The 21,926-nt window shown below is 38.9% G+C and overlaps 1 protein-coding gene across 1 annotated transcript in view; it reads right to left on the bottom strand.

The window, feature by feature from the left end:
- Positions 1-17,193, bottom strand: part of HDC (histidine decarboxylase) — a 31,902-nt gene extending 14,709 nt beyond the window's left edge. Inside the window, exons 1-7 of the mRNA XM_044662245.1 lie at positions 17,166-17,193; positions 13,044-13,216; positions 6,468-6,581; positions 5,359-5,481; positions 3,657-3,791; positions 1,250-1,393; positions 823-889 (exon numbers count right to left, since the gene is read on the bottom strand). Coding sequence (XP_044518180.1) covers positions 823-889; positions 1,250-1,393; positions 3,657-3,791; positions 5,359-5,481; positions 6,468-6,581; positions 13,044-13,216; positions 17,166-17,193 — 784 coding nt within the window. The remainder of the gene's footprint in view (positions 1-822; positions 890-1,249; positions 1,394-3,656; positions 3,792-5,358; positions 5,482-6,467; positions 6,582-13,043; positions 13,217-17,165) is intronic.
- Positions 17,194-21,926: the final 4,733 nt, after the last annotated feature.

Genomic DNA, 21,926 nt, shown 5'->3' with positions numbered 1-21,926 from the left:
TTTTGTTATTGTAATGATCTGTTCTCCCATTTTAATAAGAGGGCCCTAGCTTAAGCTACTGGAGAAATGTTCTCTTCTTTTGGATAACCTAACTCAGAAGTCCCAACAGTAAGGTTTGGGGTTCCTATCATTCTGATCCTTTCCATTCTCTCTTCCACCATCTTCTTCTCCCATTGGGCTCCCATGGAAATTTCTTCACTGGGGCCAACTTGGATTGGTCTCACTCGGGTGGAGGTTACAGAAGTCCTTGAGATTGGTATATTGCTACATCCAGGAAAGGGAGCAAGTTTGGACAAAGGCGATACTTGATTCCTTTTAGAAATATATTCAATGAGAGAGCAATGATACTGGCTAGCCAGCAGGGGTTCCTTAGCCACCTTCTCTGGTCCTTGTACCTCTATATTAAACAGGTCTTAGAAGGTCAAGGAAAGGCAGGTGTGAAATCCCACTAAAGCAGTTCCACACTGTCAAGACTTCAGAGTTCTGTATTTTTGTGGCTGTGAGCAACAACCTTTACCAATTCAGACCACAACTCCTCCACACCTAAATAGATTATCTTTATGAATTGCTATAATGCCTCTCCTCCCCATTTACCCCTTCCCCCCCAAAAAAACAAATATCCCAGTATTAAGTGTCTCTGAATATAAGTAAGCTGATCCTTGGACAACGTACGTACAATTTGTCACCAAGGCCATGCTGAGAGTCTTTCCAGCTTGGTTAAGACTTATTAGAGTCACTTAAATCCAACATGACTTCCAACTAATGAACAAATGTGGACAATTGTGAGCTAAATTATCTTAGCTAGACAGGATACATGCTTACAAATAGGCCCCAACTCTGCCAAGCAGTCGAATGCACAGACACCAGTGGTCCCTAAGGTAGCACACACCTGAAAAGAAAACAAAAGTTACTGTGATTAGTGGGCTCAATTTATTCATTTTTTCTTCAACCCTTAATTTTCCATCCTCGAATCCATTCTAAGACAAGAGTAGCAAGGGCTAAGAAACTGGAGTTAAGTGACTTGCCCAGGGTCACATAGCTAGAATCTAATTTTTTAAATGAAGCTGTAACCACAAATATAACCTGGCATCACTCATGACATTAGAATATTCTTATTTCCATTTTTTAGCATATTGCTAAAATTCTCTCAAAGCTTCTTTCCCACATTCCTTTTCTTTTGCTCAAAATCACATCAATTTATTTCCCTTCAATTCTCATGAAGTGTATGTATTCATTCATTTCAACTTACAAAAACAGGCACCAAGCCCTGCTTCCTGTCCTCTTCAATTGCTTTCTGAAGAGTTTCCCCTCGGAGAGAGAAATTCTTATCCACAGGCAGGAATTTCATCTTCACGAGTGAAATCAGACCAGCCTTTTCAACTGAGGAATGGGCCTGAGCAAAGGAGAGAGAATAACACCACCTCCTGACATTGGGCATTTATATAAGAGTCGGAAGAGGCCTTAGAGCTTTTAAGGCCGACTTTCCTTATCTGGTAAATTAGGAGACGGAGGCCAAAAAAGGGTAAGTGACTTGTCTGAGGTCATACAGCTATAAAGTAGCAGATGCATGATTTGAACTCAGACCCTCTGACTCCATATCCATCACACTTTCCACCAAAGCATTCTGCAAAACACTTTATTATATATTTTGCCTCATTTAAGCCTCACACCATACTCTGAGATAACTGTTATTGTACCCACTTAATAGATAGAAAAATGGATTAAGAGAGTTTAAGTGAGTTGCTAAGGGTCATACATCCAGTTAAGTGTCTATAGCAAGATTTGAACCAGCTCTAAATTAGGTACTTTCCTAGAACCAACTCATAGCAGCACTTTAATAATAATGATAATTATAATAAAAAGCATTTATATAATTCTTTAAGGTTCGCAAAGCACTTTACATAGGTTAACTCATTTGATCCTCACAACAACCTTGTGAGGTAGGTGCTCTTATTATCCCCATTTTACAGGTGAGGAAATTGAGACAGAGCAGTTAAGTAACTCACCCAGAGTCATAGAGGTAAGGAATTTTCTGAGACAGGACTTGAGAGGGATTAAATCCCACTTCAGAACACAGAAGCTCTGGAATGTCAAACATTGGCTTGAAAACTCATCTTGTGAAAACAGGTTAGTAACATGGGACAAATTCAATTGAGTATAGGTTTGGGAGGAAGACAGAGAGGAAGGACAATTGACAAGTCGTATGTACTAATCAGCTGGGAGAAGAGAAATCTATACCCTCTGAAAGTCCAGCCCTCATCCTCCTATAACGGGACCCTAGAGCAGGGGAGTGGGGGTCAGCAAACTGTGACCCAGCCCAAATCTTGCCCACTGACTGTTTTAATATATATTTTAAAATGTAAAAACCATTCTTAGCTCACCACAAAAATAGGCAGCTTGCCAGATTTGGCCCTCAGGCTGTAGTTTGCTGCCTCCCTGCCTTAGAAATATCTATCCAGGCCAGGGGAAAGATCATGAGACAAAGTATAAAGATGCCAATCACGATGGAAAGGAAAAATTCATCCCTTCCTCCAGATGTTGGCACTCAAAAGCAAAGCCCCAGCAATACCACCTCTAGGTCTATACCCCAATGATACCAGAAAAAGAAGGAAAGGATTCATTTGGACAAAAATATTGTAGCAAAGAACTGGAAACTGAGGGTGTATCCATCAACTGGGGAATGGCTGAACGAATTATAGAAAAAGAGTGTCATAGAATAGTATCGTGCCATACAATGAATGTGACAAATGACAAAAAGTGGCAAATGACAGTGTGACAAATTCAGAGAAACCAGGAAAGATTTATATGAATTGTGGGGAGTGATAATTGATAATATTTATTATAATTTATAAAGGATATTTATAATAATATATCTTATATAATATATTTTATAATTTATAAAGGAAAACAACTCTGAAAGGCTTATGATCAGTATAATGACCAACCAAGACTCTGGAAAACTGATTTTGAAACAGAGAGATGATGGACTAGGGATGGAGAATTAGATATACATCTTCAGATGTGACCAGTGTGTGGATTTATTTTGCTTGACTATACTCATTTAATTCAAGGTGAGGGGAAGAGAATTAAGGGGGGGGGAAAGAGGATAGTAACAGTGATGGGGAAAAGAAGCATAATGAGCATTTTAAAAAGACACAGAAGAGGACAGAAGGAAAGTCAAAGAAAATATAGACAACTAAGGAAATGTTGATGCTATCAGGTTAAATTTAATATATATATATATATACCTTTTTTTAAACTGTACCTAATATAAATTAAAGTTTTGAATATAATCCTCATTCCTTGGTTATCTTTTAAATATGAAAATGTTGGGGGCAGCTGGGTGGCTCAGTGGATTAAGAGCCATATCTAGAGATGGGAGGTCCTAGGTTCAAATCTGACCTTAGACACTTTCTAGTTGCATAACCCTGGGCAGATCATTTAACCCCCATTGTCCAGTCCTTACCATTCCTCTGCCTTAGAACCAATACACAGTATTGATTCTGCGATGGAAGGTAAGGATTTAAAAGAAATAAATATGAAAGTGTCTGTGTTTGTTGATATCTGTCACATTCATCCTAATCAAGAAGAAAAATTCTTTTTCAAAGTACCTTTCACCTCAGGTTAATAACTTCTCTCAAACCTGGAGAGCTCACCTGGTCAGAGGCATAAGCAATAAGACGAGAGTTCAGAGAAGATTCTTCCACATCTGGCTCGGACGCTTTCATGTTCAGGATTTTGTTTTTTCTGGCTGCTAGCAAGGCCACCAGGGTGGATTCACTGACTGTACTCTGGGAAGGAGGAGAAGTCATGAGTGGCTGCTTCTTTTTTCTCCCCTTCCAGATACTCCAGAATTAGTTCTTTTCATTTCTGTGGTTTTTACAACTACGCCCAAGAAGAGCCCAGTCTCTGCTTGAGGCTATTCCTCATCCCCTCACTTTATTCTCCAACCTCTGTCATCTTGTCCTATTTGTCCCTTGTCCACAACATACCAAGACTTGTAATGTAGCTGGATATCTCTTTTACTAATCTGCTAAAGGGTCAAAGAAAAAAAAAATCACAATACTAAGGGGATCCTTGTGGAAGGCACAGAAAATAAGAAAACAACCAGTCTCTAGTAAGTAAGGATTAAGTTCCCAATATTACAGAGAAGGAATAAGGGAGGAATAGGAGGAAAAAATAAATATCATTTGAAGCAGATGGAAATTAAAAAAAAAACACTTTTTTTAAAGACAGGGCACAGAACAAAGACAGCAAGAAAATCCTTAGCCCCAGCTCAATTTGTGACCTGCTTCATGACTCATTCCCCATCTCCAGGGCTCAGTCTTTCCATCTATAAAATGTATCCACTTTCTCTCCTTCCCAAGTCAAAGCATATGTTAGCTAATCAGGAAGTTAATAAGGAAGGTCTAAACTATGGAAATAAGTGATTTACCATACTAAAGGACCATCTCCTTCCATTTTATTTGATGTTCTCACATATTTCCTCCCCACTTAATCCTTGTTTTCAGAGCTATTTTTAAAAATCATCAAATGAACACTACTGGACACTTCATGATCCACAAAACAAATAGGCACTAAGACTCCTGGGGGACAATGTGGCCAAATTCCGATTCTCTCCAGCTGAGCTGTATCAAAACACTGATTTGTACCCTGATGCCTTGAAAGGGTTAACTCCAGATACATCCAACAGTCAACAATTTAACGCTTGGACTCTGGCTTCATTATTTTCAGTAAATTATAGAATGACCCGGACCATTTAAGGAACTCTGACTTAGTGGTCCTTAGGAGATAGTGACAAAAGATAAGAATATAAAGGCTACACACTTATCTTTATTTTGCTCATTTCTCCCTTCTCTCCAGCTTTCCAGAAAATGTGAATTACATGTCCTAATCTACCATTCTCCCTTATCCAGCCTCACCATATGGGCAGGAAGGGGTTTGAGTCTGTGTGGTTTGGGGGAGGAGGAGGAGGGAAATAGGGGAAGTCAGGTTTATGAACTAAAAAAGTCTAGATTGGGATAATTATGGTAATATGATGATTTATTGATTTTCTTTTAAGGAAAGAGGAGGTGGGGTGGGGAAGAAAAGGAAACAGGGAGAAAAGGAGAGGGAGAAAAATGGGAAGAAGAGAGGAAAACTATGAGGGAAAAGAAAAAAGGAAGGAAAATGGAAGAAGAGGAAAGAATGAAAGGGAAAGAGGATGGATAAAGGGGGGCGTGGGAAGAGGAAAGCAGATAGCAAAAGGGCTATTTTATGGTGTGAATGAGGCAAGGAGTCAGGTTTATCATTCTCTTCCTAAATCAGCACCACTTTTTTCCAATTCCAAATGCAAGAGCATGGCATCATCTGAGGCACCTGTAAGACGCCTCCACCTTGGCTCCCCGGGTGGTGGTGTAGGAAGTGCTCCGGAAGACCCAACATTTTTGCCAGCCAATCCATGACATTCATCTCCAGTTCCGTGCAGGCTGGGCTGGAGGCCTGAGACATGGAAGGGAGAGTTAGGACCTCTATCCAACCTGGGAGCAACATTCCCACCCATCTCTAACACTTGAAGCAAGCTGCTCCTCTGCATAACCCCTGATCAAATCCACCCTCCCTTGCCAGTGGGAAGCAAAGATCTCCCTGAGTAAGAGATCAGTGAGTGACAGGTAAGCTCCCAGGCCTTCTCCCACTTCCTACCCTTCAGCTCTCAGGCATACTAAGGGAAAAGGGGAGCAAGTTTCCTGGCATCTGATCATTTCTCCCTTGGAAGTCAGCTAATCCTTGTACAATGCTAGTCAGGGATCACCAATTCCATCTGGCCTTGCTACAGAGAATATATGTGCCTGAGGAAGATTTAGATAAACACAGACTTTCCCAGCAAATCCTTGAAGAGTAGATCTGGAGAGTAGGGGTAAGTATAACACAACTAAAGTTTAAAATTTTATGATATCAAATAGAATATTAATTTATGCAGAAGATGGGAAAATGTGATATTATTATTCACCTTAGAGGAAGGATTCTGAATCATTTTTTGTCACAAACCCCTTTTTATAATATTGTTTTTAGATATATGAAATAAAATACATAGGATTATAAAGCAAATCAATTATATTCAAAATAAAGATATGATTTTTTTCCTATCCAAGTTCAGGGATTCCTTGAAATTTAGTCACAGACTGTGGACCCCAGAGTTAAGAATGCTTCTTGCCTTAGAGATAATATAGACAAAAACCATAAATAGGTTCAAGGGGTGTTAGGATACATTTTTGGATGATGACAGGAGGGAAACTAGGGGGTTGGGGGATAGTGAGGATACATCTCCAGTATCAAGAAAGACAACTATGCTCCCTCTCAAAACATTCCTTGTTGCCACTGTCAGAGAAAGGAAACGGGGCTATATGAGTTATTAGTCTAAGATGGCATGATGTTTGTTCTTGTTTCCCCTTCCAAAAGCAACTTGTTTCCCCACTCTTGCTACTTACCCAGGTGAATCCTAAGCAGTTAATAGCATCTGCTAACATGTCTCCTAGCAGAGATGGCCAGGAGGTCAGGGCTGGAAAGTAGGCGTGCATATGGGGACTCTGCCAGTGGACTACCTGGGAGAGAACATGCAGAGGACATCAGAGGAGCACTGGGGTCCAGTTTCCTTCCACAACACCCAGAGAAAAGACCTGGGCAGGGGCCATACTCTCTTCCCAAGCAAAACCCAATAAGCATTTTTCCTTCCATCAATTCCAAAGTCACCTGAAACCCTTCATGTGCCAGAGAAGTCTTGTTAAACAGAAACAACCCTATCCCCTTTAAGAGAGAGAGAGAGAGAGAGAGAGAGAGAGAGAGAGAGAGAGAGAGAGAGAGAGAGAGAGAGAGAGAGAGAGAGAGAGAGAGAGAGGTGTATATATGTGTACGTGAGAGGCAGTCTGGCACAACATAACAAATGGATCTTGGAGTCATAGAGACCTAAGGAGGTGGCACATATTAGTTAGGTGGCCAGAGATAAATCAGTTAACTTCTCCAAACCTGAGGAAATGCTCCAAGTTATAGACAGGTTAAAGTCTTACAATGTGGAGTTTCCACACCAAACTAATTAGCCATATATGTAACATAACCCATCTACGTGCGATCCTGATGTTTTCCATTAGCAAGCTGTGTTTCTTTTGAACTGTGCCTTATCACATGTCTCCCCACATCATTGTGGTATGTTTTAGAACCTTTGGGCTAAAATAGAAACCTGTCTGATTATCACTCAAAGCTACTCACAAGTTGGCCCATTTCTACCTTTCCAGTCTCTTTTACATATTATACATCCCCATACATTCTATGATCTAAACATATGCTGTTCCAACCACACATGGCCCCATGTCCCCGTGCCTTCCCACTAGCTGGTTCCCATTCCTAGAATGCACTCCCCCTTTACCTCCATCACTTGGAAACCCTCATTTTCAAGAATCAGTTCAAACTCCACTTTTTGCAGGAAGTTTTCCTGACAACTACCACCACCACTTTAGCTGCTAGTGCCCTCCCTCCCAAAACAAGCTTATATTTATTTGTGCATATGTTATCTCCCCTGATAGATTGTAACTCCTTGGGACAGAAGGCATTATACATTTTTTTAAATGATGCCTTCTCACTCCGAGTTCAGTGTCTTTTCTACTACCTAATGAAAGGAGGAGTTGGATAAGACCAAAAAGAAGGTTTGTACAGTAGGTTTGCTTTTGCTCTTCTGAATTCCTTTATTCTACTCAACTTCTTCTTTGCCTTCTCCCCAAGTTGTCTACTTCGGTCCAGTTTAATCTTGTCTACAACCCTAATACTATCATTCCAGATCCTATATCTTTGCTGGAGGGAGCCCCTAAATTGCTGCCTCGACTATTCTTCTCCTACCCCTTTTTCTTTGTCTCTCCCAAGTCAACCAATTCATTAAAATCTAGTTCACATCCTTCCTCCTCAAAATTCTTCCCTGATGACTCCAGACCATTCTGACTTCCCTTTCCCTTTCTAAATTTCTATAAAATAGTTTGTCCATATTGTACCCTATGCTCTAATAACTTAAAACCATACTAAAACTTTTGGAGCATCCTAAATATCACAATGTATATCCCTAACTTCCTAAAAAGCACAGCTTAGGTACTGTTTCCTACACGCTTCCTTTCCTGTTGCCCTCAACAATCAGCACTTTCTCCCTCTTAAAAATTTCTTGAATATGATTTGTATTTACTTATGTGCACATTGTATTCAGACAGTAAAATATAATCTTCTTGAGGGCTCCTCTTCTTGTTTTTACCTTTGTATTCCCAGTGTATTGCACATATTAGATGCTTGATAAAGCATTATTAAATCTCTTAGCTAAATTAATCTTCAGTGTGTATAGTTACTTTTCTATTTAGATCTTAAAATCATAATAGCAATAACTAGCACTTATGTAGTGCTTACTATATAGTAAGTGCCAGGCACTATGCTAAAATCCAGCAAATATCACAGTGCCTTCCACAGAACACTTGGGAAGATCTCAGTTTGAAAATTGCCTCAAAGAATGATCCTAGGCTGTACAGGTGGTAAGTATCAGAGGCGGGATTTGGAACCAAGTCCTCTGACTCCATTATCAGAACTCTTTCCCCTCTACCACACATAGGTCTTATCTTCCCTACTAAACTATAAGTATGTTTGTTGAGGTAAGGGAATGTATCTTACTCATCTGTATTCTCTACAGATCGATGTCCATAACAGTGCAATTCACATAGACATTTAATGAATTTCTGTTGAATTAATGGATGAATGGATGGATGGATGGATGGATGATGATGCTAACTAAAAGATATGCCTCTAGAAAGTGGGGGGGGGGGAGGAGAAAGGAACCACTGTCCCAAATAGATCTCAGAAGGTCGATTCAGGCTTTGGAATTCAAGGTCTTGCCCTGTTATCATTCTTCTACAGTGACTGTTGATGGGTTTCCCCTTTCAAATTCTACCATCTAGTGGCTATATCAAGAGTGAATCACCTGCTCTCTCTAGATAAAATATCTAATCCTGATGAGACTTTATCAATAGCAGACAGACACCTATTTCCTAAGATAAGCATCCTTGGCTCCGCCTGGCAGCAACCACTGGATTTCATTACATCAAGTAAATCAGCTGTTTCCCCATCACTTTTTGACCGTTACTTTGCTTGCTTCCTTTCAGGCAGAGAGGCAGGAGATGGCACTGCCAGATTACAGTTAGCAGAGGGCTCTTCCTACAGAAGGGAATCACTCTGATCATCTCATCCAGGAAACAGCCCCTTTTTGATAAACTTGCACTTGTATGTGTGTGTGTGTGTGTGTGTGTGTGTGTTTTAATGGTATTTTGAAATTGGTTGGATGGTCTAAAAGCACTGGGATTATCAGAAGCTTCTTTCCTTCATTTCATTGCCATAACTCAGTTTACTTCATTTGATTCTCTTTACTATACTCCCCATTCTAGTAAAAGTGACCCCCTCCCTAGCTCTTCCTGGTAAATATATCATCTACTTTTGCATAGGTAATCCCCCAAGTCTGAAATGTACTCCCCCACCTCTGATTGGAGGTAAACCTAGCTCCTTTCACAGGACGGCTCAATGGCCAGCCTCTGTGGGGTTTTTCTGATCTCCACTCTACCTACACCAATTATTAGCCCTTGTGAATTATTTTCTATATGTACTTTGTATTTACTTATCTGAGCACATGTTCTCCTTCCCTATCCTAGCCCTGACTACAGTAAAATGTAAACTCCTTGAGAACAAGTACATATTTTCATCTATCTTCAATGTCTTACATACAGTAGGGATTGGGGGGGGGGGGCTTTCTATCTCCAGTCTCTTGTTCAAAGTAAGTGCTTTTTGGCTCTCCAGCACCTTGCACATAATAGATTCTTTTTTAAGAATCCCTTACCTTCTGTCTTCATACCATAGAGTAGACAGAAGAGTGGCAAGAGCTAGGCAATGGCGGTTAAGTGACTTGCCCAGGGTTACACAGCTAGGAAATGTCTGACGTCACATTTGAACCCAGGACCTCCTGTCTCCAAGCTTAGTGTTCTATCCACTGTGCCCCTACATGATAGATTCTTTTTTCTTTTCTTTTTTAGCCCCTCACCTTCTGTCAGAGAATCAGTTCCCAAAGAGCTAGGCATTTGGAGTTTAGTGACTTATCCAGGGTTACAGAGCTAGGAAGGTTCTGAGGCTGAACCCAGTTTGAACCCAGGACCTCCAGTCTCCAGGCCTGGCTCTCTATCCATTGAGCCACCTAGCTGCCCCCCACATAATAGGTTCTTAATAAATGTTTAGAAAGTTGAGTGGTTTTCCTGGGCCAGATGGGACAATGTTTGGATCCAAGCATTCTAGGTGAATAAAGTATTAGAGAATCATAAAATATTAGAGCTAGAAGGAACTTTGTTTTACAGATGAGGAAACCAGAAGGAAGTGAAATAATAAGACCAAGATCACACAGTAAGCTACTGGAAGAGCCAAGACTGGAAGTTGGCTGACTCCTAGACCAACATACTTTCCCCTATAAGAGGTAGCATCTATGCAGTTTAAGAAGCAATCACATAATAAATAATGATGCAATTGTGAATAATGCATTGTGGATCACATTCATTGACAAGGGTAGAATTAGGTGATCCCAAAGATGCTTTCTAAGGCTAAGATCCTATAATCCTATGAAAATATAGTTCTGCATAGTAGCTGAATTCTGGTAGATGGAATAGGAGTGCATGAAACTAGTCTGGACTCAGAAAGCCACTTAGTTAGGAGTAGCTTGTTAATCATAATTAAACCTCAACTATGTCTTCATTTCTTCAGTATCAGAAGAATAACAACGGGAAATAATAATAGCTAATATACAATAACTTTAAGGCTGGCAAAACACTTTACCATAGATTGTTTTTCATTTGACTCTCACAATACCTCTTTGAAGTAGATGGTATATATTATTCACATTTTACAGATGAGGAAATTGAGGAACAAAAAGCCTAAATGATTTCTCCCTGGTAATATTGTAAATAAGTGTCTGAAGCAGATTTTGAACCTATGTCTTTACTTCAAGTCTAGCACTATGTGTACCATACCTCTCTCAAAAGAGAAAAAGAAATAATCCTTTTTAGCACTCGTACCCTGGTATAAAATTTCACTCCATTGTTAATAGAGCCCCTCTCCCAGACCCAGAAGGGACCCACTTGGGACTACTGAATTTGGTGTATTAGAACAGTGGTCACCAAAGTAGGACTAGGTTCCCTTGTGAAATCTCAGACCTGACCTCAAAGATGTATTATTAACCAGTTGGAGGGTGGGAAGAAGTTCATTCTAACTTCACTGATTAGTCCTTGGAGTTTGTCTCCCAATGATCATACCTGTTCTTTTCACTCAACACCTCCCCCCTTTCCCATTTCCTCTACTTTGAGTTACCCCCAGTTGCTGTGTAGATACCATTGGGAAAACTGTACCTATACCTCCCCATTATTGCTGAGATGGCTTCCTGGTGGGCTCTGCTTAGGGGATGGTGACCAGTGAGTAAGATTCCTGCCTCCTCCCTTTTCATTTTGGGTGGGACAGAGCAGGTCATATGGGTTGAGCAGGCATGGATGGATTACAGCTCTCATCATTCTCCCTAAAACCCCCCTCTTCCAAACTTCTCTATTACTATCACGATCCTTCCAGTCATCCAAGTTCACCACTCAGGTATTATCTTCAACTCCTCATTTTCCCTCACCTCGCATCTCATAGCCAATTGGTTATCAGATCTTTTGGGTTCTGCTTCTTCTTCTATCTCTCTCACACAATCAGCCTTATCACCTCTCATCTGGACTACTGCAATAGCCTGCTAATTGATCTCTCTGCCTCCAATTTTTCTCCATTCCAATCCATCTTCCACTCCTACTGCTAAATTTTCCTAAAGCACAGGTCTGATTATGTCACTCCTCTATTCAATAAAGTCTAATGGTTCCCAATTGATTACACAGTCAAATATTATTTCATCTTTAAATCATTTTTTGTGCATCTAAGTTTTGAAACTGCACAATTATTAGTAATGGTGGCACATGAACATGATTTTTAAATAAGTAAATATATACATATTAGAGATTTTACTCAAAAGTTTTTTACTGATAGGGATGTGAGATCAAACAAGTTTGGGATCACTCTTTGAATGAAATAAAAATCAAGGATTTTGCTACCCACAGACCAGTTTGCTTCCCTCTTTTCTATGGTTGCAGCCTACAGCTGTAACCTTGGTTCTATCACAAATATGTGCTCCTTAAAAAAATAAACAAATAGGGACTCTGGGCCCAATGGAGGCAGACAAGACAATGTAGATGGCATTGTCCAGCCCTCGGCAAGTTCTTTGGCCTATTTGGCTTCAGTTTCCTCCCCTGTAAAATGAGGGAGTTGGATAAGATGAAATCTAAAGTTCATCCAAATTTTAGCATTCTGTTTTTCCACATCCTAAAGGTCTCTTCTTGTCTCGTCTGTGATTCTATGAAATCAGTCCCCATAACTAGAAAAGCATTTCAGAATACATATTCTACTTAGAGGTAGTAGGCAGGCTAACTTGTCAGCAAAAGGCAAACCCAACACGACATATGAAAAAAAGAAGGGAACAAATCAGTATGATAGAACAGAAAAACCACTGGATAAGGATTCAAATCCTGATTCTGCTACTTACAATCTGTGTAGCCTTAGGCAAGCCATATAACTTTTCTTGGCCTCATCTTTCTCATCTACAAAACAAACAGGTTAGACTAAAAGCCTTCTAATATTCTTTCTAGCTCCAAATCTATGGTTGAAGACTACAGAGATTATTAACTTCAATAACAGGTCCAGTCTAGCACTGAAATCCAGAATCCTGAGTCACCAAACTCAATAAGGCAAGTGAAGAATTGACAGTCACTGTCAATACATCTGATGTGCTGAAACTGTACATACATGGTCTTTCTTGAATCTCTGGAAAATCCAAGTTCTGCATCAGTTCACCTCAATTACCTGCCCCCCCATTCTTAAATCAGTGCAATAAGACGGTCTGCCCTTTTTCCTTTGGTGCTGTGCCCATTTCTTACCCCAGGCATAATGATTTTCTCAATGTCTCCAAAGATGGTGTCCCAGCTGTCTGGCTCCACAGGGGCACTGTCAGGCAGCTGGCTTCTCATGTAACCGGGCTGCACATCAGGAGTAACCCGCCTCTCTCTCACAGTGCTCAAATACTGGAAAATGTAATCCACCATCTCCTTTCCTGAAAAAAGAACAAAAGAGAGAGGCTGTACCTTGTGACCTAACCAGTCCCTTTGCATCATCATTCAGGCTTTCTTATGCCCACTTCAACCCTAAGACTCATATGCTAAGAGACAGGGTGGAGAAGCAGACAGAAAGGAGGTTTGAAAGAACTCTCCCTAACCCAGTGGGTCAGAAGGGATCTTGGCTTCAATTGGCAATTTTTTAAATTTCTGAACTTCGTAATACCAAACAAAATGGATGTTTCCATATACATAGTAGACTAGAAAGAAGATTGTACATGAAACTTCTTCAGATCTCTACTGTATACAGCTTGCTTTTCTTTTTTAAGTATGTAGTAAATTTAACCTATAACTTACCCTGCTTATCTATGACTCTTTTTGGCTTGCTTTCTTTTTTCTGTTTCTTAAAAATGTTTCAGTGACCCTCTTTTCTTTCATTTTCTTTTCTTTCTATCGTTTTAAAATCTTATTCTCATTCGCCATTGCCCTCCCCCCACCACCACCACTGGAAAATTTAAAAAGAAGCAAAACGAAACTCATATAATGAATATATATAGTGAATCATCTAATGCAAATATTAATAATATGGAAATAGGTCTTGATCAACGATACATGTAAAACCCAGTGGAGGGGGAGGGGAAGAATACAAATCATGTAACCATAGAAAAATACTCTAAATTAATTAATTTTTTAAAATGTTTAAATAAAATTTTTATTAAAAAAATATATAGTGAACCAAAACAAATTCCCTCATTAGCTATTTCCAAAAATGTATGTTTTATTGTTGATGTTCAGATGGTGATGTGCTAAAAAAAATTTTAATAGTTTCAGTCTACATATCTTCCTCCCTTGAGGGAAAATTTCCTGTGTGTCAAGTCACAACGGTCTAACATTAATTCTGGACCACTCATTCCTACTAAGAGGAAAAAAAGTCTGATATAAAGTAAAGCAAAAACAATGTATACAACAAAAAAGTAAGGACAAAGAGTATAATGTATACAATAACAACATGGCAAAAACAAACAGTTTTAAAGGACTTAGGAGGACTGATAAATGCAATAACCAACCATGAATCCACAGGGACTGATGATGAAACATACTACCCACCTCCCAACTGTCAACGGATTCAGGATGCAGAATGAGAAGTAGGGGCTAGGCATTTTTGGACAGGATGAATGTGGGAATTTGTTTTTCTTTTCTTTTCTTCTTTTTTTAAACCCTTAACTTCTATATATTGGCTCCTTGGTGGAAGTGTGGTAAGGGTGGGCAATGGGGGTCAAGTGACTTGCCCAGGGTCACACAGCTGGGAAGTGTCTGAGGTCGGATTTGAACCTAGGACCTCCCATCTCTAGGCCTGACTCTCAATCCACTGAGCTACCCAGCTGCCCCCGGGATTTGTTTTTCTTGACCATAACATATTTGTTATGAGGGTTTTTTCTTTTTCTTTTTAATTTGAAGAATGGAATAGGAAAGTGATAAAGTATATTCTTGTTAGTTAAAAAATAAAATGAAAAAATTGTCTTAAGAAATAAGAAAAAAAGGAAGTATTCTCCCTTCTCTCTATCTCATAGAACCAGCCACCAGCCACAAACTAATGAAATTTATATTGATTCAGTTACAAAATGCTCCCTAAAGAAATAAAGAGCAATTCAAATTATGAAGCACATTCAGTGCTCAAGACTGGGCTATGCAAATAAAATTAAAATTAAATCATCTTTTCCCTGCGCTCCACTACAGAGAAATTCCAGAGTCCTGCCATCTTTACCTAAGCCATCTGAAAACAAAGAATATGTTTAAGAACACTTGTATCATTACTCCATTTCATACACACATACACAGATCTCTGACCATACTCCTCACTCTTAAAATTGTAGTTATTTCTCCAAGACCTCAAGAGGTAGAAGATTGTGATTCCCTAGCAATTAAAAGGGGGAAAGAGTGTGTTTATTCAGCATTCTGGAGGGTCAGAGTAGGAATTCCCCAAAGCTGAGTGTTTTGAAGCCAATAACAAATATTTCCTCTTTGCTCCTCCTTATTTCTCCAGATCTATTCCTAGTTTTCTACTTCTAAATAAATTCTCATTGGTAAAATGTCCATGCAAAATTCTCATATGGTAGTCCTGGGCAAACCTGTGAAGCAAACAAAGTTTGTTCTAGACATCTTCCCCACATTCCATTTCTGTTTCCCTCAGTTCCTTTTAGAAGCATTCTTGCTGCTTGTCCCAGTCTGAAAGTTCCCTCCAGTCCAGCACTGGTTCCATAGGCTTTTCCTTCCTTTTTTTAAGTCCTTGCCTTCTGTCTTAGAATCAATACTGTTTATTGGTTCCAATATAGAAGAAAAGTAGGGGCTAGACAAGGGGGGAAGGGGTTAAGTGATTGGCCCAGGGTTACACAGCTAGGAAATGTCTGAGAATAGATTTGAAGCCAGGACCTCCCATCTTGTCTCTCAATCCACTCTAGCTACCCCCTCTTTACTCTTTTGACATCTTTGAACACCTTTAGTCTCCGTTTATCCCCCATTAGATTCTCTTCTCAGAATAAATACCCACAGAGAAGAACACTATCAGGCAATTGTTTTTTTTTTTTCCTGAAAGAAATGTTTAAATGAGCTTAGACAAATTTAGTGTATTCCTATTTCTATTAGATATTAAAATTTTAAGAAGGAATTCCTTTATTCCAAAAAAATGACTCCCAAATAGTGAAATATCAGGCAATAAGGTAGGTCAGTAGAGGAAATGTGTTGGGTTGGGGCACTTGGGTATGCTTTCATATAGCCCCATAAATTATGCAAAATAGGCACTTATATCATTACTCTATGCAGGGGTCCTTAACCTGAGACCTGGTAGATAAATAGATAGATAGATAGATAGATAGATAAATAGATAGATAGATAGATAGATAGATAGATAGATAGATAGATAGATGGATAGATAGATAGATAGATGGATGGATAGATGGATAGATAGATAGATGGATGGATGGATAATGTGAATACACATATATTACATACACACATATGCATATAATCATGTGTATATACCTATAAGTATACATAGATATACATAGATAGCTATATTTCAATATAGTTTGTTTTCTTGATAATATTATGCATTTTCTTTTAAGCATTTAAAAACATTATTCTGAGATGGGATCCACAGGTTTCACCAGTCTGCTGAATGGTTCAACGACATAAGAAAAGTAAAGAACCAACTCCTGGTCTTAAGGCAAGATTGCTTTGAGGAGAGGAAGAAGTAAGAGTGGCCCTGGGAATATACTATATGTGGAATGAAAAGGAAGAGAAAATATGTCGCATGGGCTATATATAAAAATAATAAAGTAGATAATTTTTTTAATCTTAGAATCTCTGGGATAAAATATAAACTTCTCTCATTAGCATTCAATGCTATTGAACCTGGTCCATTTCTGCCTCTCTAGTCTTTTTTACTCATTATACTTCTCCATACATTCTATGATTTGGCTATATACTCTTCCAACCATACTATATCCAGGGTCTCCATACCTTTGAACTAACTGGTCCTTATACTGAGAATACATTCTTGCCTCATCTCCACCACTTGGAAACCCTAGGGTTTGTTTTTTCAAGAATCAGTTCAAGTTCCATCTGTAACTGAAGTTTTCCTGACTACTTCCTAGATGTTAGTGCCCTTCCTCCCAAAAGTACCTGGTACTGATTTGTATATATGCTCTCTTTTCTGATATAATGTGAACTCCTTGGGGACAGGAACCATTACACTTTTTAGAATATTGGGAAAATAATTGTTTGTTTAGCTGATTTAGAATCTAAACCTTCACTTCTCTTTGGGAACTGGAGAACCAGTTACATTTGCCACAGAGGAAAAGGGGGGGGGGAGAGACAGACAGACAGACAGACAGACAGACAGACACTCTAGGGGAAGAGGCGGACATAGCAATATATATAATCATTTACCTCTTTCTCTGTATTCCTCCAGGTCCATGATGTGTCCCTGAGTCTCCTGCTCCCTTTATAACCAAGTTAGGTTTGTCCTGATGCACAGGGTCACTTGCAGGAGGCTTTGAGCAGGTAGAGTAACACAGCTTCCCCAAGGGACTCTTCAGGTTCCTCATTCTCCAGGCAGCTTTTATTCATTCTTATCTAAAGGACTCACGTCATAGGGAGGCAACATCTCTTCTCTGTATCATCCCCACCCCTTTTGTAGCTATTTATATGTTCTTCTAGACCTTTGATGCTTCTGGATACATATATTTTTTTTTGCCTTTTTAGTAATCTTTTCCTTTGATATTAATAAACTCATGCCCCACTTTACCCACCCTGCCCCCCCCACTTCATTCTCTTTTTTGTGAGTAATGACCAGGACCCTGGTTTATTAAGATAAAAAGAAACTTCTGAATTAAATATGATTAAAGACCAAATATGGACACAGTCAATGTGGGTGGTGTGCATGTGATGCTTACAGTCAATCTCAACTGACAAAACATCCAAACTTAGAAACAGCCACCTAATCATTAGTTTCTTATCATAAATTGAACCATTAGAAGAACTTGCTGCTTTCATTCATTTCATTATTCTCCTACTCTTAGTATGGAAATAGGGTTTAGTTAGCATCATGTACCCCTGCTAACAAAGCTGTGATGGTAAAGGACCAACTATTCCTCGACTTTACTTGAAACAAGTAGATTTTTGAAGCACGATATCTGGGAGCACTTTAAAAACCATAAATGTACATATATATGTCATGTGTTTGAGAGTGCTGTAGAAACTATAATAGCTTGAACACAAGTTAAGAAATGTTAAAAGTCCAAAGTTTAAGAAAAATCAACAAGATGAAATTCTTGGGTCCTCATCTCTCTTTGATATTGGGGTGGTAGCTGAGGCTTTTCCCGCAAAACTGGCATTTTGTCTCAATTTTCTTATTGTCATTCAACAAACATTTATTTTGTAACAAGAATGAGCAAGGAAGTGTTAGACCCTATAGAAAATGGTAGGACACAATCCCTACCTTCCAGGTTATAACCTAGAAGGAGTTAATGGTTTTACCATCATCCTAGTGAACCCATTGCCCTCAAGCTACCTACCCTGAGACTTGCAACCTTCTGTTACTTTTTTGATTCTCTCGGTCCTTTACTTACCCCTTATAGTCAATTACCCAAATCCTCTTGATTCTTCCCTTCTCCTGTCTCTTCATTTGCCCCTTTTACTCCAATTCCACAGGCAACACCTTACCCCTGAATCTCTGCAATGGTTGCTTTTCCTCTCATTTCTCATTCATCCCACACACTACTGAAAAAATACATTTCCCCAAGGTTTTAGGGTTATTTTCCTTTCCCCAACAACTTGCAGAACTGCTTTGTTAAGTTAGATCAATATACACACCTCAATATGATTAAGACCTCTTTCAAGTGGCTATTCCCACCACCCACCTCCCCACAACCATCATACCACCACATCCCTACAAGATATCTCTGGTAATTCTTTATCATATCCTCAAATCCAACTAAAATAATTTGCTTGATGACCTTCCGGTTTCCCACCTTCATGATCTGATTAAAACAGGGTAGAATAGGATTCATTTACATGTATGTTCTTCCCTCTTAATGCAGTATCATACTGGGGTTCACCCAATGGAGCTGTACTGTTTTGCCTTGCTCAATTTTTTGGCAACTAGAAGGTTCGGCACCAGCTCCTTCCCAAAATATGCTAAAGCTCTTTTTGCTTTTGCACTTATGTCTAACCAGTTCTTTCTCATTCTTTTTGTTTGTTTTGCTGCATTCTGATCATTGAGTGAAATACCTTACATTTTCCCCCTCTGAATGTCACTGTAGAAATTGCAGTTTGGATTTTTTTCAAATTATATAGGTCATTTTTTACTTTCTATATATTTTCTGAGATATTTCTACTTAGTTTGATTCCAAATTATCTCCACAAAACTAAAGAGATGTCCTTCAATGGGGGAATGGCTGAGCAAATTGTGGTATATGATAGCGATGAAATACTATTGTGCTATAAGGAATGATGAACAGGATGATTTCAGAAAGAGCTGGAAAGACCTACATGAAGTGATGCAGAGTGAAATGAGCAGAACCAGGAAAACATTGCACACGGTAACAGCAATACTGTGGAATGATCAAACGTAATAGACTTTACTACTAACAACAATGCAATGATCCAGAACAATTCTGAGGGACTTATAAAAAAAGAATGCTTTCCACCTCCAAGGAAAGAACTGTTGGAATAGGAATGCAGATGAAAGCATATGATTTATCACTTGTTTATTTGTATATATATTTGGGGTTTTGGTTCTATAAAATTATTTACTTACAAAAATGAATGATTTGGAGATATTTTGCATGATAATACCTGTATAACCCAGATTGAATTGCTTGCCAGTTCTGGGAGGGAGGAGGGAAGAAAAGAAGATAATTTGGATCATATAACTTTGGGAAACTTATGTGGAAATTTGTTATTAAATTATTTTGAATAATAAAATTTTAAAAAAGAATTATCTCCATATTTTAGAATATTTTAGCCTCCATTATCCATGTCTTCAATAAAGATATTGCACAAAACAAGCCCCAAGACCAATCATGAAAGACCACTCAATTCAGTTCAATTCAATCAATAGGTTTTAATCAACTTCTGCATTCATAGCACTGTGCTAGGCATTAACAAGGAACCAAAATATAGATAAAATAATGTCCCTGACCTCATGTAATTTGTAGTTAAGTAAAGAATTTTGATAATTTGATATGGTACAAATCACACAAACCATCCATGTTCTCTCCCTATCCTTGCCTAAATTCTACATAAATAACTAGCAGAATGTGAGCTCCTTTTAGGCGGGGATGGTTTTGATTTTGGTTTTTGTTGTCTGCTTATTCTCAATGCCTGCACATAATAAGCACTTAAAATGTTTTTAATTGAATTGTTAAGTGGGCAAGGGATCCGTGAATAAAATACTATGTGAGTTCCTAAGTAGAAATTTTTTTTAAAAAGAGAAGGCTTAGGAGAGTTGTTATCTGCATTAGATTTTAAAGGGTCTATGAAAATTAACAAAGGTGGGAACAATAAGGAAAATAAATCATAGCAAGATTGGGAGTATACCATTGGACTGTAAAATAGAGTACAAGGGAGTAAGATTAAAAAAGATCTAAAAGGTAGAAAGACATCAGACTATGAAGAGCCTTGAACACCAGACAAATAAATCCAAACTTTATCTGGTAAGCAATTATAAAGAGGAGCCATTGAAAGACTGAGCAAAGAAGCAGCAAGCATGTCCAGAAAGACCAGAGGCAGGAAGGCTCATTAAGAAGCTACTGTAATAGTCCAGGTAGGTGATACTATGCACCCTAGTACTGGAAGTAAAAGATAGATATTTCTCCAGAAGAATAAAGAATCACTTCCAACTATCTTTTGGATTTTTACTTCAAATCAATTCATTCACATTAAGTCAAATAATCACCGAATTCCTATATTATTAGGACTGAAGGATTTATAGCAAGGATTTTGAGATGTAAGAAATGTTAGCAGAAGACCACCCAGCATAGATTATCATGATCAAAACATAATCACAGTAACACAAAGGAAACAGATGTGCAAATCTAAAGCTCTCTCCATCCCAAATGTTCAAATGTACTATTTGTGTCTGACCTGTGGCAGAGCCTTCCAACATCATATTGGATTGATCAGCCACAGCTAAACACACTGAACCCTGACCCCAACACTGTGACATCATTGGTCCTCTTGGTATATCAAGGATGAACAAGCCCAACTCTCACATTTTGTAGCTATGGAAACCCTCAAAGTCAAAATCAGAGTTTCCTAGTTTATCAAAAAGATCACTGAACCATATCACACCTCTGCTCAGCAATCTTTGCTAGCTCCCTAGTATTTTGCCTACAGGACAAAATGCAAATTCCTTAGCATGGCTTTTAAAGTCTTCTAAAACCTAGCTCCTAGTTACCATTCCAGACTTATGTCATACTATTTGTTTTCATTCATTCTATGTTCCAGACAATCAGTTCTTTCCCCAGAGTCAGTCAAGTGTTTTTTGTTTGTTTGTTTTTTAAACCTTTACCTTCTATACTAAGTATCAGTTTCAAAGCAGAGCTAGACAATTTGGGTTAAGTGACTTGCTCAGGACCACAGAGCTGGGAAGTGTCAGAGGTCATATTTGAACCCAGGACCTCCCATCTCTAGACTTGACTCTCAAACCACTAAGCCATCTAGCTGCCTCTCAAGAAGCTTAAGTAAGCATGATGTGCCAGGCACTGGAAAAATAAAGAAAAGCAAAAACACTCTCCTTGCCCTCAAGAAGCTAGCAATAATGGAGAAAGACAACTGTAAATGATTATAGATGTCCACAGAATAGATGGAAAATAATTCCAGAGGACCAGTCATTCACAGTTGAAGGATCTAGAAAAGACCTCCTGCAGATGGGATTAATTGAATTATGAAGCAACCCAGTACAAATAAGAGGCAGAAATGAACGGGGCATTTCTTCCAAGATACTGGAAGCAAGCAATACAAATGTACAAAGGTTGGAAGTGGAGTTTCACATGCTAGGGACAGCAAGTAGGCTAATGTAGCTGGATCATAGTTCATGGAGGGGAACAAAATTTGAGACAAGAAAGAGAGGGGTCAGTCAGTTAGGTGGTGTAGTGAATGGACAGTGAGCAGGGCACAGTAAGAAAGCCAACCTTGGACACTTCC

The sequence above is a fragment of the Gracilinanus agilis genome, chromosome 2 (genome assembly GCF_016433145.1).
Source record: "Gracilinanus agilis isolate LMUSP501 chromosome 2, AgileGrace, whole genome shotgun sequence".
Classification (NCBI taxonomy): Eukaryota; Metazoa; Chordata; class Mammalia; order Didelphimorphia; family Didelphidae; genus Gracilinanus; species Gracilinanus agilis.
Note: the sequence above shows the minus strand (reverse complement) of the source record. Positions and strands in the feature narration are given on the sequence as shown.